The sequence below is a fragment of the Geotrypetes seraphini genome, chromosome 18, assembly GCF_902459505.1.
Source record: "Geotrypetes seraphini chromosome 18, aGeoSer1.1, whole genome shotgun sequence".
NCBI classification, from domain to species: domain Eukaryota; kingdom Metazoa; phylum Chordata; class Amphibia; order Gymnophiona; family Dermophiidae; genus Geotrypetes; species Geotrypetes seraphini.
Window position 1 is genome coordinate 14438350 of NC_047101.1, and position 27885 is coordinate 14466234.

General features: G+C 41.3%; 1 protein-coding gene across 5 annotated transcripts in view; it reads right to left on the reverse strand.

The window, feature by feature from the left end:
* Positions 1 to 15519: 15519 nt before the first annotated feature.
* Positions 15520 to 27885, reverse strand: part of MAPK9 (mitogen-activated protein kinase 9) — a 59844-nt gene continuing 47478 nt past the window's right edge. For 4 of the 5 annotated variants that reach the window (XM_033926999.1, XM_033926997.1, XM_033926998.1 and 1 more), the window contains one exon: positions 15520 to 16302. In XM_033926999.1, coding sequence (XP_033782890.1) covers positions 16160 to 16302 — 143 coding nt within the window. In that variant the 3' untranslated portion in view covers positions 15520 to 16159. Of the gene's footprint in view, positions 16308 to 27885 lie in introns of all 5 variants that reach the window. The other variant, XM_033927000.1, reaches the window with a different exon arrangement.

The following is a 27885-nucleotide window of genomic DNA, read 5'->3' on the forward strand; positions in this document are numbered from 1 at the left end:
GCCACGTGCACTTGGAACAAAGAAACCAATTATTTCCACTCCCCGCCCATTTTTATAAAAGCAATAGAAGCTTTTGGCGCAGGCCAGCACGCTGCATGCTCTGCGTTGCTCCCGACACTCAGAGTTCCTATGAGCATCAGAAGCAGTGCAGAGCATTCAGCACGCTGGCCTGCGCTAAAATTCACTATCACGGTTTTGTAAAAAAAAAAAAAAAGGGGGGGGGGGTTGATTGCATTGTGTTAATAGCAACAGTGCTCTCTTTTTACTTATACAGAGGGCAATATATCTCTAGTGCTTTACAACCAAAGGTTGACCCTATATTTAATGGCAAGATTCTTGTTTAGATTTACAGTGGTTCCCAATCCTGTCCTGGAGGACCACCAGCCAGTTGGGTTTTTGGGATAACCCTAATGAATATGCATGCAGATTTGCATGCGTCACCTCCATTATATGCAAATCTCTCTCATGCATATTCATTAGGGTTATCTCTAAAACCCAATTGGCTGGTGGTCCTCCAGGACAGGGTTAGGAAACACTGGTTTACAAGACTAAGGGGCCCTTTTACTAAGTTGCACTAAAGCAGCTAATGCAGAGAATATCATGAACTAGACAGTATTACTAAAGGGCATCAGCACCTTTTGGGGATTAGGTGCCAACCCAGACAGCAGCAATGGGGGAAGTGCTGCTGCAGATAAGTCCCAGAGGGCAACCAGGGGTAGGTTATTTTCAGGAATGGACAAAGACAGTGTCAAAGTGGCTGGATTATTCAGAGGAGGGATTTGATATGTTGCTCAGATATATGGTCTAAAATGGGGATCAGGTGCTATCAGAGGAAATGTGAAGGGGGAGCAAGGGGTGGCCATGCCAGATCTTTTTATATACATCTGGCACTGAATCCCATTACATACAAGAGTAGCACAGTTGCTCCCATGCTATCTGCAACTGCATGTAATGCAGTATGGTAGGCTCCTGGTTAGGCAGTAAATATAGGACAATTTCAGAATACAGCCCCTCTCCCCCCCATTGCCACATATTAAATCCTTATGCTAACTGTGCAGAACTACAAAACCTACTGCGCTTCAGTAAAAGGACACACAGCACCTCCCGTCAAAAGGAAACCACTTAACTATATTTTTACACGAACTGGTTGTTTAAAATCCATTCAGGTAAAGTTCAGTTTCTCAATCAAATACTTTAAAAAAGATTGGATTGGACTTTGTGACTAATGCGTTGTATTGCAATTCCTAAGGGTTTTTAATAAATGTCTTTCTAAATTTGTCATAATTGTAAAATACCCAAATTTTTAAAAAATATAATTTCCTTAGGGGTATAATGAGAAACAGCTGTAGCATTAATAAAAGCAAAAAGAAAATCTTACTGTTATCTTTTCACCATCTTGTTCAATCATAGAAACATGATGGCAGATAAAGGCCAAATGGCCCATCTAGTCTGCTCATCCGCAGTAACCATTATCTCTTTCTCTCTCCGAGAGATCCTATGTGCCTATCCCAGGCCCTCTTGAATTCAGACACGGACTCTGTCTCCACTACCTCTTCTGGGAGACTGTTCCATGCATCTACCACCCTTCTGTAAAAAAAATATTTCCTTAGATTACTCCAGCGCCTATCACCTCTTAACTTCATCCTATGCCCTCTCTTTGCAGTTTCCAAAGCATTCATTCCTTATTTCTAGTGTTCATTTCTTCTTCTCAAAATAGTACAATAACCTTTTAATTTGCAAGAAGGAAGACTGGGCATCCAAATGGCAGTTGAAATTTAATGTGGACAAATGGCAAGTGATGCACTCAACACATGCGAGTAGAGGCACCTGTAGCAACAGGCTTAAACATAGTGTTCTGCTCAAAAGTAACTAAACAGTACCATTAACCGCCAACACAGGCTTCAAAGGAACTCAGAAACTACTCCCCAAGGGCTGACATGCATCCAATTATTAGGCCTGGATTCTCTAACAGGTGCCAATTTTTTAGATACCCAAACTCAGCTAAACACACCGTTCAAACAACGGTTTTCAACTCAGTTTTAAGGCGCCTAAAAATTCGGTGGCAGAATTGTGCTTACGTAAGCACTTTAGGCCACCTAACGCCACTATGTTCATGGCTAATGCTGGAAGTGGTGATAGGCAGCCTAAAGTGCCTACGTAGGTGCGATTTACAGCAAAGATGTGTACCAAAAATGTAGGCCCAGAAAACCATGGCTTACATTTCCAGCGTCTATCTTTCAGAGAGGCACAATTCTCTATACGATGCCATCGCGTGATTGACATGCGATTGATGGCTGCTCTTTAGGTGGCTGCTGATATTAGCACCTTATAGAGAATCCGAGCGTTAGGGCAAAATTGTATAAGAGGTGCCTAACTTAATAGTAAATTGGCTTCAATTATGAGCTTTAACAAACTCATAATTGAAAAAAAAAAAAGTAACTGGGAGATAGGTACCTATGTTCTTAAGACACGATTCTACAAAAGATAGGCGCCTAACATCAAAGTAGACATGTTTAGGGGTCGAGAATGAATTATGTGCCGCTAGGTGCAATTTTCTAAAGGACTTAGATGCCAATAATATAGGCCTTTTACCCCCTGGTCTATATTACAGGCACCTACATCTACATTTTAAGTTAGACACAATTCTGTAATAGGTGCCTAAGTGTGACAGACATGCATATGGGGGATTCTATAAATGGCACCCTATTGGCGCCTGTTAATTGAGAAAAACCATTTAAAACAGCAAACAACTATAAAGCATCTACTGGGCCTAAATAAAAGGCACAAGAATCACGCCTATGTAGGCGCTTTAGACCACTGAACGCCAAAGTAGGCATGGCCAATGTCAGAAGTGGTGTTAGGCAGCCTAAAGCGTCTTTGTAGGTGCGATTCACACAAAGATAGGCACTGGAAATGTAGGCCTGGAAAATCCTGGCCTACATTTCCAGCATCTGTCTTTTGCACAGCTTGCTACTGTCTGATCACGGCAGAGGAATCCCCGATCAGCTGAGCCAGCAGGATTCCCCAAAACTGTGGCTTTGGGAAGTTCTGCCGGCTCAGCTGATTGGGGATTTTCCTGCGGTCAGCTGAACCAGCAAGGTGATCCTCGTTTCCTCTCTTCCATCCTCCGATCCACCTTCTACCATGCCCGACACCCCACACATATCCCACCACCCTCCCAACATCCCCAGACACCCCTCCACACCCCCCATATCTTTGTATAAAAACTCGGCAGGTGGGATGCCCATTCCCCTCTTGCCAATAGGGCCGCCTCTTCAAATTAGTGGCCCTTCCCCATCCCAGTGCATCTTGGGATGCACTGGGAGTGGTCTAAGGCCTTAAATCAATCAGTGCTCATAATTGCCAATTAAGCAAATATTGAAACTAATTAGAATTTATGCATACAACTTTAAGCGTATTCTATAAAGCAGTGTGTGTAAATTCTAGTGCATAAATCTCAAAAAGGGGAATGGCCAAGGGTAGAGCATGGGCAGGTCATGGGCATTCCTAAGCGTTATATGCACTGTTCTAGAATATGCCAATTCGTGCACAATTTAGGCCTGGTTGATGTGTGATTCTATAAACTGCACCTAACTCCAGAGGCAGGTTATAGAATAGCGCTAGGCACCAATTTTTTGGCAATATATATACCTCCATTTAATCCACTGCGCATTTTTCAGGTAGGTGTGCACATAGGCAGAGTCTGGGCAAGATTCAAACTTACATGCATAGTACTGTAACTTAGGCTTATATACTTACGTCAACTCTATGACTGACAAGTGCAAATACCTAACCTACAGGAGCAAATATTTTTTTTTTTGCATTATATAAAAGGAATGAAGGCACCTAAATTCCTTCACAGAAAAGGCTCCTACTTATAGAATTACTCCTTAGTGGTTAGAGAAGTGGGTTGTGAACACAGGAAACCAGGGCTTAAATCCTGCTTCTCCTTTCATTCATTCATTCAATTTTCTATACTGTTCTTCCAAGAGAGCTCAGAATGGTTCACATGAATTTATTCAGGGACTCAAGCATTTTTCCCTTTGGGACAATGGGGGGATTAGGTGACTTGTCCAGGGTCACAAGAAGTAGTGTGGGTTTGAACTCACAACCTCAGGGTGCCGAGGCTGTAACTTACTGCGCCAAAATCTAACAATTCTTTCAATCTTGGGCAACTCACTTCACCCTCCTTTGCATCACACTAAGGGCTCCTTTTACTAAGGTGTGCTAGCGGTTTTAGCGTGCGCTACAATACCGGACATGCTAAACGCTAACGCCTCCATAGAGCTTGTGTTAGTATTTTTCGTTTAGTGTGTGGTTAGCACGCGCTAATCTTTAGCGCACACTAAAAAACGCTAGCGTACCTTAGTAAAAGGAGCCCTAAAAGAAGTCAATTTAGACAGGGAAATAGCTTATGTACTTTTAAAGTGAGGAATAAATCTACAATCCTTAAAAAAAAACAAAACAGGTTCATTTTAACAAAAGGACACCCTGCTCTTTTTTTCCCCTAGATCTTTAAAGTCATCTTTTACATTTGAAAAAAGATGAAAAAGCTTAATGTATACCTTATGCTAGTGCTGATCAAAGACTCAGATTCCAAATGTCAAATTAGCCATTTTGTTACTGATCAGAATGACAGAAGAAAAAAATAGAAGATAACATGAAAAAATGATCACTCTAGAACAGTGTTTTTCAACCTTTTTACACCTATGGACCAGCAGAAATAAAAAATAATTATTCTGTGGATCGGCATCGGTCCGTGGACCGGCGGTTGAAGAACACTGGGCTAAGTCATGGGCCAAACCCCGCCCAGCTCTACCCAATCTCCACCCCAGACCCCGTCCCCATAATAGTACTAATTACACCTTGCACGTCCCTTGCCTCATCTGGAAGCCTTCCCTCTGACGTTGCAACATCAGAGAGAAGGCTTCCGGTTCAGGTGCAGGATGCCCTTAGGAGCCACTGCCCGTGGCTTTGTGCACTGAATCAGTTAGGAAGAGGGAGCTGGCTCGAAGATAACGCCGCATTGATCGCACTGTGGACCGGCGGTTGAAGAACACTGTTTTGGGCCTCATGCATGTGCTGACCCTGTGGACCGGCAGGAAATTCAGCATTTGATGACTACAGTAATGAGAGACAGAAAAATAGCTAGACTACTGGGGCTATGACCTGCTCAACAATTTACCCCACATAGCTTAAGAAACTAGGATGTTTGGGGTCAGGGATGGATTTTTCTTTGCTTCCCAACTTCTCTCCAACAAAACAGGTGTTTTGCTGCTTCTAAGTGATGAATATGCACAAGAGATAAACCTTTATAGTAACAGACTTATTCAGTAGTTTAGGTCCAAATATTTATTTCATTTTTTACAGTGATTTTGAAGCTCCAAGGCAAACATTTTTTTTCTTTTTAAAGTCTTTTAAATGATCTCATATTAGCTGGGATTATACCCAGGAGTTCAGCGCTAACTTTTGACAGCATTTTTTGTGAAAATCATAGCCTATTTGAAACCAATTCTAAGACATACAAAGGAAGCATGATGACTGTCAGTTTAAAAAATTGCTGTGTTCACTTTTTAAACATTAAAATCCAGCATAAAAGACAAAATGGGCATAACCATTACACAGAACATTCTCCTATTGCACAAGCATCAAAGATGAGAAATTGTAAGTGACAAATCCCAGTTTTAGCAGGCAGCAAAGGTCAGTAAAATGTACCTACACACTTACCAAAGATCATTTAAGCTGAAATTACATGTAGTGAGAAAAATAAAGGCCACATACTGTGCAAATTGAAATACCAGTACTTGTATTAGGGCTTGATACTGTTTTGTATGCTAAAAACCACAATTACTGAAAATATAGCTAAGATGGCAAAGAATACATTTTTATTTCTTTTACAAGAGGGCAAGAAAGGAAACAGTATTTCTAACCCATGTGACAATTCAATACTGCATGTGACAAGATGACAAACAAGGTCATTCTTTTAAAAAAATACTATTTAACAAGTATATTGTTGATGACATGGCAAACTAAAAACAATGGAAGACTAGAATATATTTTCAGTGAGAATTTAAAAAAAATTACACACTTCATTCTGTGCATTCCTGTATACACCAATAACAAGTAGGTAAAATAGTCATTTGTAAAGTGCAATGTAGAAACAGAATTGAAAATATGTACTTTTAGGTTTAATTGTAGAGAGAGACTTGAAAGACAGCAATGAAGTCTTCCCTGGGCAAAACTGCAAGCACCTTTTTTTGAACAAAATTCAATAATAGTTTTAAAATATGGAACACTCTCATAAGCTCATTCAGCTACTTAATTTTGAACTAATATCAATGCTGAAATACAATGCTCCACTGAAGTGGTTTTTTGAACTGAATGGTGATCAGTTCATGGGAACATATCTCATTAAAGGAGATTCAAGAGTATAACAGTACCAGGTTTTTTCCCCCAAACCACAAGGGTTACCACCTTCATTCTTCTCTATAAAAGAAGATCACAAAAGCCACAGTTGTACTATTCAAAACCATATCAAACACCACTATATTCATTTCTGTCAGGTCCAAATTTTAAAAACAAATCTAAATGAAATTTTTTTTTTTTGTATTGTATGTAAATTTCATCAGCAAATAACTCTGGACCACCAATTTAAGCTTTTGGTAGCTCAAAATATCTAAAGGACAACTAAAGATTTCAAAAAGACCAAACTAGCAATATGGATTGGCTTATTCTGGCATATGAAACCTGTGCGACACAAAAGGTCCTGACAAAAAGTTTGAACCAGGTCTTTAAGATTTGAATTTAGCTCAACCTGGCCTTCAAAACTTTATTTCCCTTTACTCAAGTAGCTGCAATTCCAATTCTAATATCTGCGACATTAACATATTATGATGATGGTTATTAAAACCAGCTTCCAGGAACTGAAATTAAGGACAAGGGTGCATAACTAGTCCAATTTCCAGTTTATATATATACATACACACAGATTAAAGTAAAAAGAAAAGAGGGGCAGAATTGGAAATAGTGGGGTATATTTTAACAAGACGATCTGTATTGCATTTAACAAGAAGTTCAACTCTGGGGGCCCATAAAGTTTAGCACTCAATGTTTTTAATCTTACCACCACGTTAGTATCGATTTTCTACTTGTACCAATAGTACAACAGACTGCTCTTCTAGCACCTATATTTTCTAGTAAGGAGTGCCTAAAACACACACTTTTACTCTTAAAGTTCCCAAATTTTGAAATTTTCTAAGTGGTCAATTATTTTATCTTTGAATACAAATTTCTCTCTTATAACCAGATATTGGATCCATGCAAAATTTAAGACAGATGCACTAAAATTCAAAATCCATGAAGAAATTCTTTAAAATGATTCTACCTTGCTTCTCAACTCATGTATTTTTTAGGTATCTTTTATCCAAGAGGCTCAATGTGCGTAAAATCCACAACAGAACTTAGTCCCATTTTAGCATCTAGCTCTTATAAAATTCAGACTATATTTGATTTAGGTTTTATAACAATTATACCCAGTGTGCTTCCTCCCATGTGTACCATCGGTAGCACATCAGAAAGACAATCCAAATAAAATAATCATGGCAAAATACACGTATATTACAGTCCAAACATCAACCTTGCTGCACATTTTCACTAAGGCTTTATTTGCACCAACTGCTGACATCCTAGACCACTTTTCAGGATTTCAGAGTCCATACAAAACCATGACAGGTTATTGCTGGCTTCTGTCATACTGAAGGAAGACATTTCACCAATATAGGAAGAAACTTGTAAATCACATTTTTAGGCTGCATTTTACAAAAAGGAGCATTCCTGATCCAATGTGCTTGATCCAGTAATTTAAACAAAGAGCTTCTACATCCTCCGAGACTAAAATTGTAATTTCTAAAGCACAGTATGCTTTATACAAAATAGCAAAAATACAGAATATAATATATAAATTTGGTAGCATCAAGCACAATCTATAGATAATTCCTCTTCTGGGAATGTTTGTTTGATAAGTTATATTTTTAATCCAGCTTGAAAACAAGATGCCAGAAAGAAATGTGTTGGAGTCCCTTTTGCTCCCAGCTTTCATTCCAGGTATGCCAAACACTGCTAAACTGATTTTCAAATGAAGCGTTTTCATGTTATACTGAAATGAAATTGAATTTCTGACCATGATTAAGTGTCATCCTATCTACATATTTTAAATTAGTTGCTACAATCAAATAAACCTGTTTGAAGAAAACTGTGCAGACAAATCCTTAATGTGACCTTGTTTTCAACAGACTCATTTATAGCCAAATACTTCAACACATTATGAGAACAGTGACTTAATAGCTTCCATATTAATCAGACTGTACAAAACGTGCTTACTAAGAACACATGTCCTTGAACTAAGATGGGCACATTATGATCACAGCTAATGTAAAACTTATCCTATTTACAATGCCTTTCAGCTGTTCAGTGTTTACCCTTGTTTAAAATATTTTTTTTTATCAATAGGAACCAACTATAGGATTAAAATTGTATGTTGACTAGTATATTAACTATTGGTTTGCTATTTTTTGTAAACATTAAATTTTATGTACCTCACTGGAGAGGTCAATATATCATCACTGCAGAAGTAGACCACATAACCCATCCTGGGTTAAAAGTGCATCACAGATAGGAGACCAACACAAAACTATATATATTTCATCAATTAAACAAGGATAGAAGGATTTCATTTTCTAGTTTTGATAGGAAACTGTTCACAGAGTTAAAGACTCTGGGTTACCTGAGTGAATTCCGCCTATTCAGCTTCAATTGTAATTATTGAAATAAAAGATACACCAATAATGAAGAGAGCTAAAAAAAAAAAAGTTCAATCTACATGTTTGAAAAAGAATGAATGGGAATACCACCGGTAAGGACCCTTCCAAAAACAAAACAGCTAGGCAAAGATAACAACTTTGTTAAAAGTTAATAAATGCTAGTGTGCAAGTTTTGAAAACTACAAATCTCCATCTCTTCAGTGTAGAAGGAATCTTCGCAGACCTGAAAGTCTGTATCTTAGTATCATCTTGGGTTACTCACTGGCTAGTTCCTTTTTATTATTGTTCAACTTTCCTTTTCTCAAGCAAGACTTTGAACAATAAAGATATTTTGCATTTTACAGAAAATCCTAGTAATAGTGTACACTACAGTACAACTATGGATACTTAATTAATTATCACATGCTAAATGCCAAGAAGCCCATTTTATGCCTATGGGTTTCTTAGCATTTTGTATGCACTAATTCTGTTAACATGTGCTAAGCTTTAGTAAAAAGGGTCCCAGTAGTGTTAAATGGGATTGGCAAAATAAAGGACTTTGTGATAAATCTGTAAACATTTTGCAAAGTTTTAAGAATTCATAGTAGGATAGCAGCAACTGCTGTGCATCATGAAGATGACATGAGGAAGTTTGTATAAAATTGCACAATCTTCAGAAAAAAAGATCAGGGAGGGAAAGGAAAGCTGAACAAGACATTTTCATGAACTAGAATAAGGACCCAAATTCCCAAGAGAGATAAGTCTAGGAAAAGTGGTTGCAGTCCACCTGAATGAGTAGATTTTTTTGTTTTCAAATATACATGCATGCTGGCCTTTGTTTTGACTTAACTTGAATAACTTAAAAGCTAGTCAAGCAATGTGCTGATTTTTTTTTATTTTTGCTAGTTGACCTTTATATCTACGAAACATCAGTCTCAACTAAAGATGCCCAAGAATTCCTGCATACGCAATTTCTTAGGACTGGCTGAGAGAGAATGTTTGTCTACAAGACCTAGAAAGCAGCTCTGGATGGAAATTACCATGGGCCAGGGAAGAAAATTACATTGAGAATTTATAATTTAGCATATAAAACTAATAGTAATTCCTAAACAAAAAATATCATCTGATGCACGTTTGATCTTACCAACAAGTGGCATGCAAGTTTCTGTCATAGATATGGGTGCACATGGACCCTCATGGTTGTGGTTCCCAGACATGTGTTGCAAAGCAGATTAACCAATCCACTGCCTTACTGACCTCTTCAACAAAGATAAGACTACTGGGTTAGGCTTTAAACCCCTTCTGCAGCCAGTCTGGCCAAATAGTCTAATCATTCAGGGAAGCAAGGATTCAAATTTTATTTACACTCCTTGTGGTCTTCAAAACATCAGTTAAACTCCCTCAAATATAAACCAACTCTGAGCCCTCAGGAGACACAGAAATACCTAATGTACATGAATTTAACTTTCTTTGAACTACTATTGAAAATGTGTGAGCTTAGGCCCACCCAACCATTAGAAAAGACTAGATGTGGCATTATTTTCTAACAGCCTCAAAGAACCATCAATTTGTACTTGCAGGAAGGGTATGCAATTTTCAAGTGGCCCATTTATCTGGGCAAATAACTTTTGGAAATGGTCCTCATTATTTGTGTATGAAGCATACATATATTTAAAGCATGATGTCTTGAGAGGGAGGGGCATAAAACCAATAAAACGGTGAGGGGCATAAAACCATAAACAGGTGAGGGGCATAAAACCAATGTTCACTTAAGGTGCCCAAAACCCTCACACCAACCCAGATGATCCAGTTAAGTGACTTCTATGCACCAAAAAGGCATTATTCTTCATCCCTTCAGTCCTCTCTTCACCGACCTTGCTCTTGCCCCAGGCAGCAATGGCCCAAGAGTCACAGCCGGCTCACTAGCTAAAATCTGGACTAGAGATTTAATTGAATCTAGACAAGATGAAGCCTGAACTCCAGAGCCTGTTATAGGAGGAACACTGATATTAGGAGAAGGCAAAGTTTTTATGTAAACTGGTGGTCCAGTATATCCCGATAAATGTTTCATAGTATGGTGAAACAACAAGTACATTAACTATAAATCTTCAGGCTACCTACTAGAAATGCATTACAGAGATCTTCTTACTCCACATATTCAGGGTATACAAGCATGTTATTATAGGCTTACTGTTGACAGCCTGAAAACCACTGGCATTTTACCATCCCTTCCAAACTTCTCTGAAGGATTCTGCAACAACGGTCTTCTGCATTCCTGCTAAGGCACCAAGGAAAAGCTTTTTGTGTATTGGATAAAAGGCAGGCATGTCCAAACATTTTACATGAACAGCCATATATTGCAATTTTCTTATTTAAAGGGATGCTGAGAAGATTAAGCTCACTTGATCAATTCTCACGTGACTTAAAGCTGTTGAGTTTGCTAATCTGTTTCAAGGAGCACTGCATAATATTCTACTCCTTGAAACTGGTCATTTTCTCTTGAGAAAGATTTCCCCCATTGTACTCAGCAACAACAAATTGGTCCATGAGCCTTCGATAGCTTGACATGCAGTATCAATGCTTCTCTTTTTGCCTAATCATGGGAGCCATCCTCTCTGTTTTGGTAAATATTAGAAGTGTGCGTTTGAGTCTGACCTTCCCATTCTATCTCTGTGATAAAAGGTAACATGTGGGTTGGGGTGGGAAAGAAAAGAAATAAGAGAAGTCACAAGGGAATCAGCAGCATTTCCACTTCTGATTTGGCTACAACGGGCCTGCTGTCCAGTGATTTGATGCTCTTTAATGTAGCTGGCAAGCATCATGAGTCATATGGTACCTGAAGGTCAAATCAAAACTGCATAAGCTTTTAAAGGGGTGACTGGAAAGAAACCTTTGGCAGGCTAGACTCGGATCCATGTGCTATGGAACTGGCCAATCCTAGCATAAGGCATTTGAAATATATGGTACAATTAACTTAAGCTAGTTAAAGTTTTAAGCTCTAAATGTGGATCAGAGATGTTAGAGCTAAAATCAGAAAACTATGTTTTAGATCTTCTAGTTACCACTCATGCCAAACTCGCTTAGTTTTCTTGTGTATAAACTTAGACTGTAACTACTTTGGGAAAGGAAAGTAATATTGTGCTTTAATATCATAACCTACATGCATACCACTGGAGTCAGACTGCTTATGAAGAACCATATTTAATGTCATCAGCATACACAGTGAAAACTGGACACTTGGAAAGACAAAAATGGCAGATTTCATTGTCTGATGCAGTGATGCTACTTTAGACAATAATAATAGCTGAGTGAAGAAGACCAGCCTTCGTCAACTGAAATTTCAAGGTACTAACTTCTGTGCTCGGTCCTAAGTCTTAGTCATAGCAGAGGGCCACTCTAGGTAAATCTATCAATACCAACACTATGTGTGACTTGTTGAAGAAAAAAGGTACTGAAAGTAGGGTTAAAAATAACAGAAAAAGAGGGGTAACTTTCATTTTTGAAAGTTTTGTGTACTATAGGGTTAGTAGAACGGGACTGTACAATTTTTTCACAACTGATGTTTTTCATGTTCTACAGCCTAAAAACTGCAAATGCCTAAAAGGTACCTAAAGTAACAAAGTAAATGATGGCAGATAAAGACCTGAACAGTCCATCCTGTCTGCCCAACAGTCAAAAATAATTCATGATTAAATTGTCTTTTGATATTTCTAGGACATAGACCGTAGAACTCTGGCTAGTATTGTCCTTAGGTTCTTTTTTACCAATTCTTTATTATTTTCAAATCTTACAATAAGTACAACATTTTTTACTTCAATACCACACTTAATATTCTATTAATATCTATTACAGAATTAATCCCCCCTCCAATCTAAACCATCCCAATAACCGACATATATAATTTCTATAATGACCCTCAATTCAATATATCTAAATTTATTATCCTCTCAAACCTCCCCCTCCCAGATGTGCATGTTTATAGGGGAAAACAATGATAGCACAGTTACTTACCGTAACAGGTGTTATCCAGGGACAGCAGGCAGATATTCTTAACGTATGAGCTAAGCTGTCTGCTTCCAGCATACCCCTTCCCCTCTCCCTGACCCCCTTGTGTCTTCCCCCTCCCCCACCCAAGCAAAGCTGTCTACCCCCCAGCACACCTCTCCAACAAAAGCATCCCCCTGTACCTGCAGTACTGGCACGACACCCTTCAGCCAATCGTGAGTGCTCAGAGCGCGACAGGGAGCGGGGCCTGCAGCTTCTTTGGCGTCGGTGAGGAAGGAGAGGTTGGCCCAACACTCCACTATCTGCACTCAGCACAACCCTCCCACCAAAACAGGCCCTTTTCCTGCCTACTCCATGGCCCTTCTTTTTCCTCTTCCCCTCCCTCCAGTCACCGCTGCTATTCCTATTTAAAACGGCCTGCTGAGGTTCGCGGCCGGCTGTAGCGAACCTCGCAGGCCGCTGTTCACCTCAGTAGCATGTTCCCTCTGACGCGATCGCGTCAGAGGGAACGTGCTACCACGTGGAGAGCGGCCTGCGAGGTTCGCTACAGCCGGCCGCGAACCTCAGCAGGCCGTTTTAAATAGGAATGGCAGCGGTGACTGGAGGGAGGGGAAGAACAGGAGCGTGAGCGGTTGTTGCAGGAGGGGGGTGAGTCGGAATGGCAGCGGTGACTGGAGGGAGGGGAAGAACAGGAGCGGTAGTGGTTGTTGTGGGAGGGGGTGAGTCGGCGACGTGCAGGCCGCTGTGAACAGGAGCGGCAGGACCATGAGCCCTCCTTCCGCTATCTGCTGCCAGAGCCGCTCCTGTCACCCGATGCAGCTAACTGGCGCATACGCCTCAAGCCGCGGGCAAGGCTGGTGATTCGCGCATGCGCACTCCTGCGGCCACAGACCTACACCGCACAGAACACGCAAATAGGAGTGCGCGTGCGTGGCTAGCTCTTTATTATATTAGATGTGGAATTACAGTAAATACAGACATCTTTTGCATTTTCATTGTATTAAATTATGCACGTCACTAACTAATCAAGCATTGACGTACATTTCCTACACTGAATCAACTCTAAATTGGCATTAGACAGTTCAACAGATGGTCTGTTTGAAATGGTAACTACATAATTTTTAATTAGTACAAAAAATCCAACTGCTGAGATACTAAAAGTACAATGTGTGGGATGTGAAATCAAGAATGTTTTACAGTACAAAGCCCAAGTTCTCATCACCATCTCTCCCCACCCCCTGAAATGTTTTCTTTAACACATCTGCTGGTATTTGTAAGATAAAGAGGAACATTAGCTCTCTTTTTTTTCCCCATGAAGTGTGGCAGTCTTTTCATGGTGAGATTCAGACTAGATTAACAGCAAGTTATATATAAAATCTGTTTTACAGCTGACTTTGAGCAATTTAGATATTTAGTCGCTCCTAGCATTAGGAAAGTTAGGGCTAGAGTCACTAAGCAAACCGATCGTGTACCGATCTGTTTGCGAGCACTTTGCGACCCGATTTCCCTCCTGCAGTATTCACTAACCTGTTTTGCGATCCGATTCTGATCCGCGCATGCAAATGAGGGGAACTACATGCAAAGTAGGCAGGGACGCGATTCACGAAACAAATTTGCCGATTCGACGGTGCTCACCGATCAACCCAAAAAGTGACTGCTGAGGATCAGTCACTGAAGCCTTTTCAGACTGCCTTCTGCCATCCTGCTCTCAGCCCTGTCAGCCCCGATCTCCTGCTTCCCCGATCTGCCTGCCTGCCCCGACGCTGCCCTGATCACCTGCCTGCCCCGACTGTCCCACCCTTCCCCGCAGTGTAAGCCCATGGTTTTAACCTGCAGGCTTTAAAGTGGGTTAAAACTACGGGCAGTAAAAAAAGTTTTTTAAAAAAAGTGCCGGGCCGGAGGTCCAGCGCATGTGCAGACCATCTAAAGATGGTCTGTGCATGTGCGGGGATCGCTATAGAGTGATCCGTGCTGGCAGATGGGGGCATTCCTCCGATCACCTCCATCTGAATATTGGAGTTTGCTGAATTAATCAGACCTGCCTGGATCGGGCCCAATTGGGCAGATTAGTGAATCTGGCCCTTAGATACTTAGTTCCTCCTCATATAAACATTACTTGAAAATGCTTGAGTACCTTATTGTAAAACCGCTTAGATAACCTTGATAGGCGGTATATAAAATCCTAATAAAACTTGAAACTTGAATTACCACTCACACTTTTTTGGTAAGCCTAGCCAGTTCCAAGTAGAATTAAACCCATAGTTTCACATATCAGAAAATGAGAATGGATGCAAAGATAAAGAGATAGGTTAAAACCAAAGGAATAAGAAGCGGCAGAGATAGAAAGCCAAAATCTGTCAGCAAATTTCACAGATTAATAGTTTTAATCCATAAAGTTACACTGCCAGCCAAGATTGTCCATTTTGTACCAGATGTTTAGAATTTGCTTAAAAAAATATGGTTCAGAAAAAATAACCACAGCCTATAATCACCACACCAGGGAAAGAAACCAGACTTCAAACAATTTTCTTGCCAAATACATACAACTACTATACTACATCACCTCCTACGAGCTGAAATCAGCTGCCTTGTGACCGTTACTCATCTTATGCCACAATCAAATTATATTTCGTAGCAGATAAAAAGCATTATTTGGTATTTGTAAACCACGTGGACCTGTTGTAAGAACAAGCAGTATAACAAGTTTTAATAAAACAAACATAAAACGTATATATACTGATAAAAATATTCAAAAACTGTTAGAAATCATGATGTCTAAGAAGTCTAGAACTAAAATTTGGAGAAAACAATAAATGCTATTTTGTTCTCTTAACTCCTCGGTTCACAAATGTCATCATTATAAAAGAGAGTCAATAAAGAGAGGATGGCTGTTGGAGGACTATGGAATACTTCCGAATACAATTTGTACAACATTAGAGACTCCACCAGACCAATAAACCCAGTGCATAAAATATACTGGAGTGAGCCAAACTTAAAATATGTTCCAACTGTTGAATGTTTGCAGTATAGAATTCTTAAATAGGGAATATGTGGTCCACAAGTGCAATGATGATAATTTTAGTTTCATTCATGAAGAATGTGACTGGATTATTTACCTGAAAGCTTGAAGTAGCGAAAAACCAAATTATAGACATGTCTTTTAAGTATTGCATTGCTTTCAATCTACAACATTAAAGAGGCAGTTTCATTACAAATGAGTAAACACAGGCATTGCTTTAATAGCACATGCAGAACACGGAGGTTCTCTACTTGGTTCCAATAAATCACAAGCAATTTAGGCCCACGGAAGCAAGAATTATGTTCCAAGTTTAGTTAAAGTCTGTAATTCCTGCAGATCATCGACATCCTTCAATGGTTACTGCTGAGGCATCAAGGCTGCTGTCTGTATCTGAAGCTAATGTCTGCTCTGTTGACATGGATGAAATATCATTGATAGAAGATGACTGGGATGGGCTTGTGTTGCTATTCACTGCTGCATCTGTGCTAAGTGAATCAAACATAGTACAACCTGAGGCAGGACATTATTGCAAACACAGGTAACAGCCCCTACTGAAATCTGAACTGCAGGTCTGGTAGTGAAATACATTATTTTACCCAGTGAAAGCAAAGATCTAAGTGCTAATATTAACAGGTTGTGTATATCTTTGAAGATTTACTAAGGATAAACTGCTTACCAGAGTTGGATGAGCATTTTATATAAACTATGCTTACTTACTTTTAAATCTTTAGTATTTAAAACTCCTGCTTTTATCTTTAGAGTTTTAATTCCTTATTCTACTTCTAGATCACTGAGATCACAAGATCAACATTTATTGGCCATTCCCTCATTAAAAGTTATTAATACGAGGCGTCACACTATTTTTTTCAATAACCGCTCCTCAGTCCTGGAACGATCTTCCACTGTATATAAGAGAGGAAAAGAATTTAGATAAATTCAAGACCAAACTTAAAAGTTTTCTCTTTAAAGATGCTTTTAGTGAATAAATAATTCTCTTAACTCTTTTTTTTCTAATATTTCTTCTTTAATCATTTTTGTCTCCCCTCCTAATATATTGAATTTAATATTGACTGTAACCACTAAATAACTTTCCTTTTGTCTCGATATTGTATGTATAGATTATTTAACTCAAATGATTTAATCTTTGAATAAGAATGTTCCAATATTTTTATTTTTTTTTTATTTTTTATTTAAGTTATTTTAATATGATATATTGTATGTTTGTGTAATATGTTACCCATATTTTAGATATTTTTAACAATTTGCACATCGCCTAGAACTTTAAATAGGCGATTAATCAAACTATATAATAAACTTGGAAACTTCTTATTGCTGTTCAAGATTAACAACTAAGGGCAATCTAGAGAGCTCTGCAAGCAGAAGGAAGCAATGCTGCTCAAATTCATTACTTTTATATTCCGTTGACCTATGAGATTGTATTCTCTCCGATGAATTGTAAAAACATTACCATAATCTTTGCTTTATACTAAAGGCTGCTATTTCACCAATAAGGGGAATGCTGTATGCAGAGACAAAACTGTTAGAAAAGAAAAATCCTTGTTGACATTATGAAAAAACTACATAATGAATTGAGAACCTTAGTCGAAGTTAAATGTAGTTGAATAGACATCTGGGCTAAAGGAGGGAAAAGAAAGAACATTTCTCTAATCCATCAGATTCAAACAAAAGTGTACTTGGAAACCACTAGTATACTTTTAACAACCTTTGTGTTGCCAGATTTTTTCGGTATATTTCCCTTACCAAAATGTTATTGCAACTGATCATTGTTTATTAGATTTTTATCATTTTTAAAATAAATTTGTTGATTCCTAGCTCACTTCTTATACAGAAAGCATCTATGTGTTCTTATTTTGAATTAGGTGAATAACGTGACCCAATATCAAACTAAGCCAAAATCATTAGGGACAAAATCTCAGGCATGGTAGTACGAGTAAAAAGCTGGAAAACAAAGCACTGTGGTTGCTGTGCTATATCCAAGATAAATTTAGTAATTCATGCATTCCTCTTTGCATTAAGAGTGTGATTTTCTTTTGCACTGTGTATCTATTTATTGGGGATTGTTGTGTGTTTTTTGTTTTTTTTTAAGTTCTCCTAGAACTTTACTTATTTAGGCTACTGAATTTCAAATATACAGTGATGTGAAAAAGGTTTTGCTCCATCCTGATTCTATGATTGCATATGTCACACTGATCTTCAAACTAGATATAACATTAGACAAATGGAATTCTGAGGTAAATACATGCCAATGAAGTGATGTGTACTGTGGACACCATGGGACTGAGAAGGCATAACATTTGATGTGTGCAAGTGCATTGAAGGGAGGAGAATGTTTGGCACAGGTGAATGAGCTTGATCACACTGCTGCGGTAGAAAAGCTCAACCTTGAGACGTATTCAGGATAGCTCCTGCTGTACTGTATTTCAGGGCATGGGAGACCTTGATGTCATGACATGCCTAAGAGGAGAAGACAGGTGAATGGAAGGAGTACAGTCCTCTGTGCAACAAAGCTTATTATGCTTCAAGGAAGTCAATGCTTGAGAGGATGTAGTGCCATGCCTAGAAAGGGAAGATTGTTTGGGCTTCTTAGCTTTGTGTACCACATCCCTTGATGTGCAAGGAATAGATGAAGAGGAAGTAGAGTCTCATCTCTGTAAGGAGCCAACACCCTAGATGCAGTGTCGATGCAGTTGGTGCCCGAGTCACAGGAGGCTGGATGTTGGGTTCCGAGTCCCCCACCTTATACGATGTCGATGCAAACACAGTAACAAAAAGTTTTTCAAAATGATGTTTTCGGGGTTTCAGTGACCTCTTTTGCATGCAGAGACAGAGGACACAGCTAATGTCCTGATGTTCAAAACCCAGACACATCAATTATGTGGGTCAGAGCTTGAAATGGTCTGAATACATCAAGAACATTTTTTAAAGCCACTCTGTACTCTCTGACATGGAAGGGAAAATGGCTGATGCTACATCAAAGGACTCAATGGCCCGGGAAGGTTGAGTAACTAGTATGCCAAAAAAGGTAGACACTCCTTGGAGGAAAAAAGGGCTTAGAATGGTCTGAAGGCCAAAAAATAAAAAAAATTTATAGATTCTAGAACTTTGCAGCGCACGAAGATGGCTGAGTAGAGGATTAGCTCTGTTGTGACAGGCAAATTTTATTAAGATTTTGGCAGTTAAAATTAAAGAAAAGTGAAGGAAAAGAGAGAATTGAAGTAAGAAATGGCTTCGGGTAAAACTAGTAAAAGTAATCCGGTGAATTCAGGAGCAGGAAGTAAAAAAAGAACAAAAATGGATTCGGTATCCCCGACAGCGGTCCCGTTGCCTCAGGAAGAAATTGATAACAATGATTTGATGAATGAACTTCAGAAAATTAAAGAAATAGTAAGTGATAACGCTAAAAATATAAAAGTTGTGAAGGAGGAAATAGAGAGTCTGACAAATAGAATGCAGGCAGTTGACTTCAAAATTGAGCAGTTAGATAAGCATGCTGAGAAATCTGAGGCAAAGATGCTGGTGTGTAAAAAAGATCACAGAGAAATAGAGGCGTTGAAAAAGGATTTTGAAGACTTATCAAATCGTGAAAGAAGGAATAATTTGCGTCTGATTGGGATACCTGAGGGGATTGAGCAGAATGATCCTATTCAATTTGTGACTAATTTTATCCCAAAGATCTTGCCATTTAAAAGTTCTTTTCCTTTGGAGATAGAAAGAGCACATCGGATACCGATGAAAAGATCAAATAGTCAGAAGGGTCCCCGTCCACTAATCTTTAAGCTGCTAAGACATCAGCAGGTGGTAGAGATTATAAAGCTGGCTAAAACAAACAAGGATCTTAAATGCCAGGATTCTAAGATCTTTATAGTACCTGACTTTGCAAAAGCTACAGCCTACAAAAGAAAACAGCTTTTGGATTTAAGACCTAAACTGAGAGCAATGGGAGCAAGATATGGATTGATATACCCTGCTATTATGAGGGTAACTTATGAGAATAAAACTTATAATTTTGAAGAAGCAGGCAAATTACAGGAATTTCTAGATCAATATAATTTGCCTATGGTTTCATGAAAGTATTTAGAAAATGTAATAAATAATATACTTAGATTATTTTTGGTTTATATTTTTGAGTGAAAATTGAAAGATATTTTATAAAGAAGGAAATAGTGGAAAAAAAAAAAATAGAAAAGGAGAAAAATATTTTCTAGAAAATTGTTGCAGTTAGGTTTAAGGGGGATCAACATTTCAAACAAGATTTAAAGAATAGAAATGAAAAATTTTAAAGAGACAATAAGAAAAGAAGATTTTGACAAGGTAAGAAGAGGGATGGAGCATATAGGAAGTGAAGAAAATATGAGTAACAATTATAAGATTTGGATGGTTTCTTAATGTGAATTTATAATTTGCATTTGAGCGTGACTGAGATAATAATATGAGGACACATAAATGTTGCATTGGAGAAATGTGGGAACTTAGAATATAATAAGATGAAAAATACAAAAGACTATTGATGTAAAGAGAAGAAGATGTGAAGATGGACTGATGGAAATGACTTGAGCATTATTTAGATTTACAATTTGCATCTGAAATTGACTGAGATATAAGGATGATGTTGCAAAAATACTTTATTGGAAAAAGATGAAATAGCAATCTGCAAGAAGATGGAATAAGAGACTGAAACAGCAGGATGAAGATGTACAAGTGTTACAGTTGTGCAGAATGGAGAATAGACTGTAATAGATTGAAGATGCAATGAAAATTAATGAGAGTTTTAAAAAATATGAGGTCTGCTTGGTTGAAATGTTTGATCCTTCTTTTGATGTAAGGTTAAAAAAAAAATGAATATTATAGGATGGAGTGATGTATGTTCCATTGAAGTTGTGAGAAACTTAGGTTAGACAAAAAAATAAAATAAAATAATAATATTAATCTTGGGGGGTATATATTGTAAGAAATGGTTTCCGAAATATTGGGTATATCCTTTTATAAATATATTAGAGGTATAGGATGGAAGAATGTTTGGAAATTTGAATGAGGGGGGAAGTATATAATAAAGAATTATAGTAAATATGGGTATTTAGGGTATTGAAGAAAGCACAGTTACTTACCGTAACAGGTGTTATCCAGGGACAGCAGGCAGATATTCTTAACACATGGGTGACGTCACCGACGGAGCCCTCGGTACGGACCTTTTAACTAGAAGTTTCTAGTTGGCCGCACCGCGCGTGCGCGAGTGCCTTCCCGCCCGACGAAGGAGTGCGTGGTCCCCAGTTAGGATAAGCCAGCTAAGAAGCCAACCCGGGGAGGTGGGTGGGACTTAAGAATATCTGCCTGCTGTCCCTGGATAACACCTGTTACGGTAAGTAACTGTGCTTTATCCCAGGACAAGCAGGCAGCATATTCTTAACACATGGGTGACCTCCAAGCTAACAAAGAGGGAGGAGGGATGGTTGGCCATTAGGAAAATAAATTTTGTAACACAGATTGGCCGAAGTGTCCATCCCGTCTGGAGAACGCATCCAGACAGTAGTGAGTAGTGAACGTGTGAACTGAGGACCAAGTGGCCGCCTTGCAGATTTCCTCGATGGGCGTGGAACGGAGGAAAGCCACAGAAGCAGCCATAGCTCGGACTCTGTGGGCCGTGACAGATCCTTCCAGTGAGAGACCGGCCCGAGCATAACAGAAGGCAATACAGGCAGCAAGCCAATTTGAAAGTGTCCGTTTGGAGACAGGACGGCCCAAACGGTTGGGATCGAAAGACAAAAAGAGCTGAGGGGATGTTCGGTGAGCTCTGGTACGATCAAGGTAGTAAGCAAGGGCACGCTTACAATCCAGCGTGTGCAACGCCTGTTCTCCAGGATGCGAGTGAGGCTTAGGGAAGAAGACGGGAAGCACAATGGACTGGTTGAGGTGAAAAGCCGAGACCACCTTGGGAAGGAATTTAGGGTGGGTACGCAGAACAACCTTGTCATGGTGAAAAACAGTGAACGGTGGGTCGGCAACCAGTGCATGCAGTTCGCTAACCCTCCTGGCAGAGGTGATGGCAATTAGGAAAAGCACCTTCCATGTAAGAAGCCTGAATGAAGCTGTGGCAAGAGGCTCAAACGGAGGTTTCATGAGAGCAGAGAGAACCACATTCAGGTCCCAGATGACGGGAGGAGGCTTGAGAGGCGGTTTGATGTTGAAGAGCCCTCTCATAAATCTTGAAACCAGAGGATGAGCCGTGAGGGGTTTTCCGAGAATAGGCTCGTGAAACGCAGTGATGGCACTGAGGTGGACTCTGATGGAGGTGGTTTTGAGGCCAGCGTTGGACAGCGAGAGCAAATAGTCCAAGACAGTTTCCACCGCCAAAGAGGTGGGTTCTTGATGATGCCGGAGACACCACGAGGAGAATCTGGTCCACTTCTGATGGTAACATTGGAGAGTGGCCGGTTTCCTGGAGGCGTCCAAAATGAGGCGGACCGGTTGAGATAGATTCTCAGGAGAGGTCAGCCCGAGAGAAACCAAGCTGTCAGGTGGAGGGAAGACAGGTTGGGATGTAGTAGAGACTGATTCTGCTGTGTAAGTAGAGTAGGAAACACAGGAAGAGGAATGGGCTCCCTGGAGCTGAGTTGAAGCAGAAGGGAGAACCAGTGTTGACGAGGCCACCGAGGGGCGATGAGGATCATGGTGGCATTGTCCTTGCGGAGTTTGGACAAGGTCCGCAACATCAAAGGAAGTGGAGGGAAGGCATAGAGGAACCGATCCCTCCAGTCGAGCAGGAATGCATCCGGGGTCAGACGGTGAGGAGAGAAGAGTCTGGAACAGAATTGGGGCAGCTGATGGTTGTGAGGTGCTGCAAAGAGGTCCACCTGCGGAGTGCCCCATCGAGCAAAGATGGAGAGTAGAGTCGGAGGGTCCAACGTCCACTCGTGAGGTTGAAGGATGCGGCTGAGATTGTCGGCCAGAGAGTTCTGTTCGCCCTGGATATAGACCGCCCTGAGAAAGAGATTGCGGTCCGTGGCCCAGGTCCAGATGCGCAGAGCCTCCAGACAAAGGGGGCGAGATCCGGTGCCGCCTTGCTTGTTTATGTAGTACATGGCGACTTGATTGTCTGTGCATAGGAGGAGGACTTGAGGACAGAGAAGATGTTGGAAAGCCTTGAGGGCGTAGAACATGGCTCTGAGTTCCAGGAAATTGATGTGATGACGACGCTCCTGTGGGGTCCAAAGTCCCTGGGTGCGTAGATCTCCCAGGTGAGCTCCCCACGCGTAGGGGGACGCATCTGTGGTGATGATCATAGAGTGGGGGGGCAGATGGAAAAGTAGACCCCTGGAAAGATTTGAGGAGTTCAACCACCATTGGAGAGATTGCTGAAGAGATGATGTCACAGAGATGGGATGAGAAAGAAGATCCGTAGTCTGTGACCACTGGTTGGCGAGCGTCCACTGAGGTGTACGAAGGTGGAGACGAGCCAGAGGAAGGACATGCACTGTCGAGGCCATGTGACCCAGGAGGACCATCATCTGTCGAGCAGGAATGGAGGGATGCATGAGTACCTGACGGCAGAGATGGAGCAGGGTCTGCTTGCGATCGGAGGGGAGAAAAGCCCTCATTAGCGTGGTGTCCAGAACTGCTCCAATGAATTGAAGTCGCTGGGTGGGAAGCAGATGCGACTTGGGGTAGTTGATCTCGAACCCCAGGAGGTGGAGGAGAGAGATGGTGTGATGAGTAGCCTGTAGCACAAGTGGAGACGTAGGTGCTTTCACCAACCAATCGTCCAAATAGGGGAACACCTGGAGGTTGTGAGACCTGAGGAAGGCCGCTACCACTATAAGGCACTTGGTGAAGACCCTGGGTGAGGAGGCGAGGCCGAACGGTAGCACCTTGTACTGATAGTGGTGGTGCAGTACCTGGAATCGCAGGTAGCGGCGAGAATGTTGATTGATGGAGATGTGAGTGTAGGCCTCTTTGAGGTCCAGGGAACATAGCCAGTCGTGTTGAGAAAGAAGAGGATAGAGCGTGGCAAGGGAGAGCATTCTGAACTTCTCCTTGACCAGACACTTGTTGAGGTCCCTTAGATCGAGAATGGGACGGAGGTCTCCCGTCTTTTTGGGTACCAGGAAGTAGCGGGAGTAGAATCCCTGCCCCCTTTGATCTGGAGGTACTTCTTCGATGGCATTGAGAAGGAGGAGGGATTGAACCTCCCTCAGGAGGAGGGGGGTTTGAGATGAGTTTGAAGCAGACTCTACGGGAAGGTTGTCCGGAGGCAGAGTCTGGAAGTTGAGAGAGTAGCCGTGGCGGATGATGTTGAGGACCCACTGGTCCGACGTGATGACTTCCCAACGGCTTGAGAAAATGGTGAGACGACCCCCGATAGGCTGTGGAAGAGGTAGCGAGGGTGGATGACTGGCTATGCCCTGGAGAGAAGAGTCAAAAGGGCTGAGATTGTTTAGCAGGCTGAGGAGGCTTGGAGGGTTGGGTGGCCTGAGACCGAGCCTGGGCATGGTGCTGCTGTTGACGGGGTCGCCGAGATTGTTGGGGAGGCGGATTGAGTGGCCTGGCTGAGAACCTCCGCTGGTAGGATGATTGAGGCCGATAGGGTCGAGCAGGCGGAGCCTTCTTTTTCGGCTTGATTAGGGTGTCCCACCTAGTCTCATGGGCGGAGAGTTTCTGGGTGGTGGAATCCAGTGACTCTCCAAAAAGCTCATCCCCGAGACAGGGGGCGTTGGCCAGGCGGTCCTGGTGGTTGATGTCCAGGTCGGAGACTCTGAGCCAGGCCAAGCGACGCATGGCTACAGCCATGGCAGAGGCCCGAGAGGTGAGCTCGAAGGAGTCGTAGATCGAGCGGACCATATACTTGCGCATTTGGAGAAGGCCAGATATGTGCTGCTGGAATAGCGGGACCTTGCGCTCAGGAAGGTACTTCTGGAGGGCAGACAGCTGTTGGACCAAGTGTTTGAGATAAAAGGAAAAATGGAAGGAATAGTTGTTTGCCCTGTTGGCAAGCATGGCATTTTGGTAAAGCCTCTTGCCAAACTTGTCCATGGTCTTACCTTCTCTGCCAGGAGGGGTAGAGGCATAGACACTGGAGCCCTGGGTCTTTTTTAAGGTGGATTCCACCAGAAGGGACTCATGGGGCAATTGAGATTTGTCGAATCCTGGAATAGGGATGACACGGTAAAGGTTGTCCAGTTTACGGGGAGCTCCCGGTATCGTGAGGGGATTTTCCAAATTTTTGTAGAATGTCTCCCGTAAGATGTCATGTACGGGAAGTTTGAGGAACTCTTTAGGAGGTTGCTCAAAGTCTAAGGCTTCTAAAAAGGCTTGGGACTTTTTGGAGTCAGATTCAAGGGGAAGTGACAGAGCAGCAGACATTTCCCTCAGAAATTTAGAAAAAGAGGACTGCTCAGGTTTAGAGGAGGCATCAGGCGCCGATGGTTCCTCATCAGATGAGGAGGGATCCTCCTCGGTACCGAGAGGAGTCTCCTCCCATAAATCCGGATCCCTGACCTCTGGTGCGTGTCGGGACACCGGGGTGGAGGGTGCGGTGTGGTGAGTTTTGGACAAAGATTTACCAGAGCGCACCGAAACGGCACCAGGGGAGGACGATCGGCGTCGTTCTCGGTCCCGAGAAGAGTGCCGTACCGCCTGGTGCCGAGCAGGATCCACTGTGGTTCGAGAATGAACCACAGGATCATCAGGAAGTTGTTGTGCCGAAAGGATCGGCATCGAGGTGTTTACCGGTACCGAAGGAGTGGACACCGGGGGCTCGGTGCGGGGCTCGGGCCGGTCTGGTACCGGAAGGAGCGGTGCCAGGATAGAGGGTAGCAGTTGTTCAAGCTGTTTCTTCAACTGCTCCTGAAGCTGAGTTTGTAGGATGGCCGAGATACGGTCATCCAGGGGTGGCATCGGAACCGCTTTCTTTTTCTTCGGTTCCTTGGATGCCGCTCCACGCCCCGGCGATGAGGAGGCCGATGACGAGGCACTCACCGTTATCGGGGCGGAGCGTTTACGGGACCGGTGCGATGCCGGTATGGACGGCGTCGTCACCGTAGCTGGAGGGCGCTCGAGGGAAGAGGAAGGCTTCTTAGCCGGCTTACCTGGCGCCAGTGGCGCCGATGCGGGATCGGTCGGTGTCGAGCTGGACGGTGCCGATTTCTGCGGTACCGCCGCTGAGGGTGATGAATCCATCGCCGACTCGGAGCCGAAGAGCAGGGTTTGCTGGATTCTTCGGTTTTTAAGAGTACGTTTTTGTAAAGTGGCACAGCGGGTGCAGGAATCTGCCCGATGCTCCGGACCCAGGCACTGCAAACACCAATTGTGTGGGTCAGAAACGGAGATCGGGCGTGCACACCGCTGGCACTTCTTAAAACCGACCTGCGGGGGCATGAAGGGGAAGATAGCCTCCGCAAAATCGAAGTCCGAGGCCTGTATAATGGCAACAGGCCCCGCCGGGGCAAAAACGAAAGAAACAATAAAAATCAAAGTTTTTTTTTTTTTTTTTTTTTTTGCAATTGAAAGAAAAAGGAAACCCGAAGGTAGAGGAAGAAAAAAATATAACAAAAGCGCGAGCGGGAAGGCAAAAAGTGATTTCAACGGCCGTTGAAAAAATACACGCGTCTTCTTCGCTCCGCGGAAACGAAGAAACTGGGGACCACGCACTCCTTCGTCGGGCGGGAAGGCACTCGCGCACGCGCGGTGCGGCCAACTAGAAACTTCTAGTTAAAAGGTCCGTACCGAGGGCTCCGTCGGTGACGTCACCCATGTGTTAAGAATATGCTGCCTGCTTGTCCTGGGATAATGGATTGACTGCAGGAGAATTTAGTGTTGGTTGTTTGAAAGATTAGAGAAAGAAAAATGAGTATGTTATTGCCTGTGGGGAGTTTATTCTTTGCTCAGTAATATGTGCGTTTCGAAGTTTGCATTTGTGTTAGGGGAGGGGAGGGTGGGGGATGGGAATAGGGGGGATGGGGAAATAGGGGAGGGGGGGAGACTCATATATTGGTTTAAGGAAAAAGAAAAAATGTATATTTTATGTTTGAGTGGATTATATATGTATTTTATATTTTATTTGTAAAATGGGTTTTAAAATTTTTTCTTTGAATGTAAATGGCCTTAATCACCCTATAAAAAGGAAAAAGGTATTGGAATATATTAAACAACAAAATATAGATATATGTTTCTTGCAAGAGACACATTTGTCTGGAACAGAGTCTATGAAGCTGACAGATAAGTGGATAAAACAATGTTTATTTGCACCAGCGGTAAAAAAGAAGGCAGGAGTTGCAATATTGATTAATAAAAAATGTCCAGCAACATTTAATATGGTTAAGGCAGATCCTCAAGGAGCATGGGCAGTAATACAATGGCGTTACTAAATATATATGCACCTAATTCGAATCAAAGTGAATTCTTTAAATCTCTACAACAATTAGTTTTACCACTGGCTACTACTAATTTAGTGGTGGCTGGGGATTTCAATGCTGTTATAGATCCAATAATGGATAAAAAGCCTAGTAGAATAATGAAATCAATGGGATTAGATAATTTGGTACAAGTATGTAATTTAAAAGATATATGGCGTATTCTTCATTTTAATGATCGGGAATTTACATTTTGTTCACATGTTCATCAATCGTTCTCAAGAATTGATTATATTTTTGTTTCAGATCAGATGGTACAGCAAGTTATAAAAGCTGACATAGAACCAATAGTAATATCTGATCATGGTGGTATATGGATAGAAGTTAACTTAGTAGATCCAGATAATTCCAAACCTGTATGGAGGTTTGATAATACATTGCTTGCTGATTCTAAATTTTGCACAGAATTTCAAAATAAAATAAATGAATATTTTAGACTTAATGATTTAGAGGAAATTTCGATTGGAATTTTATGGGATGCTTTCAAAGCAACTATGAGAGGACAAATAATATCATATTCTGCATATAAAAAGAAACTGTTAAGAAAACAATATGTGAATTTGGAAAAAGAAATTAAGAATTTGGAATTAAAATTGGTTAATAAATGGGAACAGGAGACATTTCAAATATTGTTAAAAAA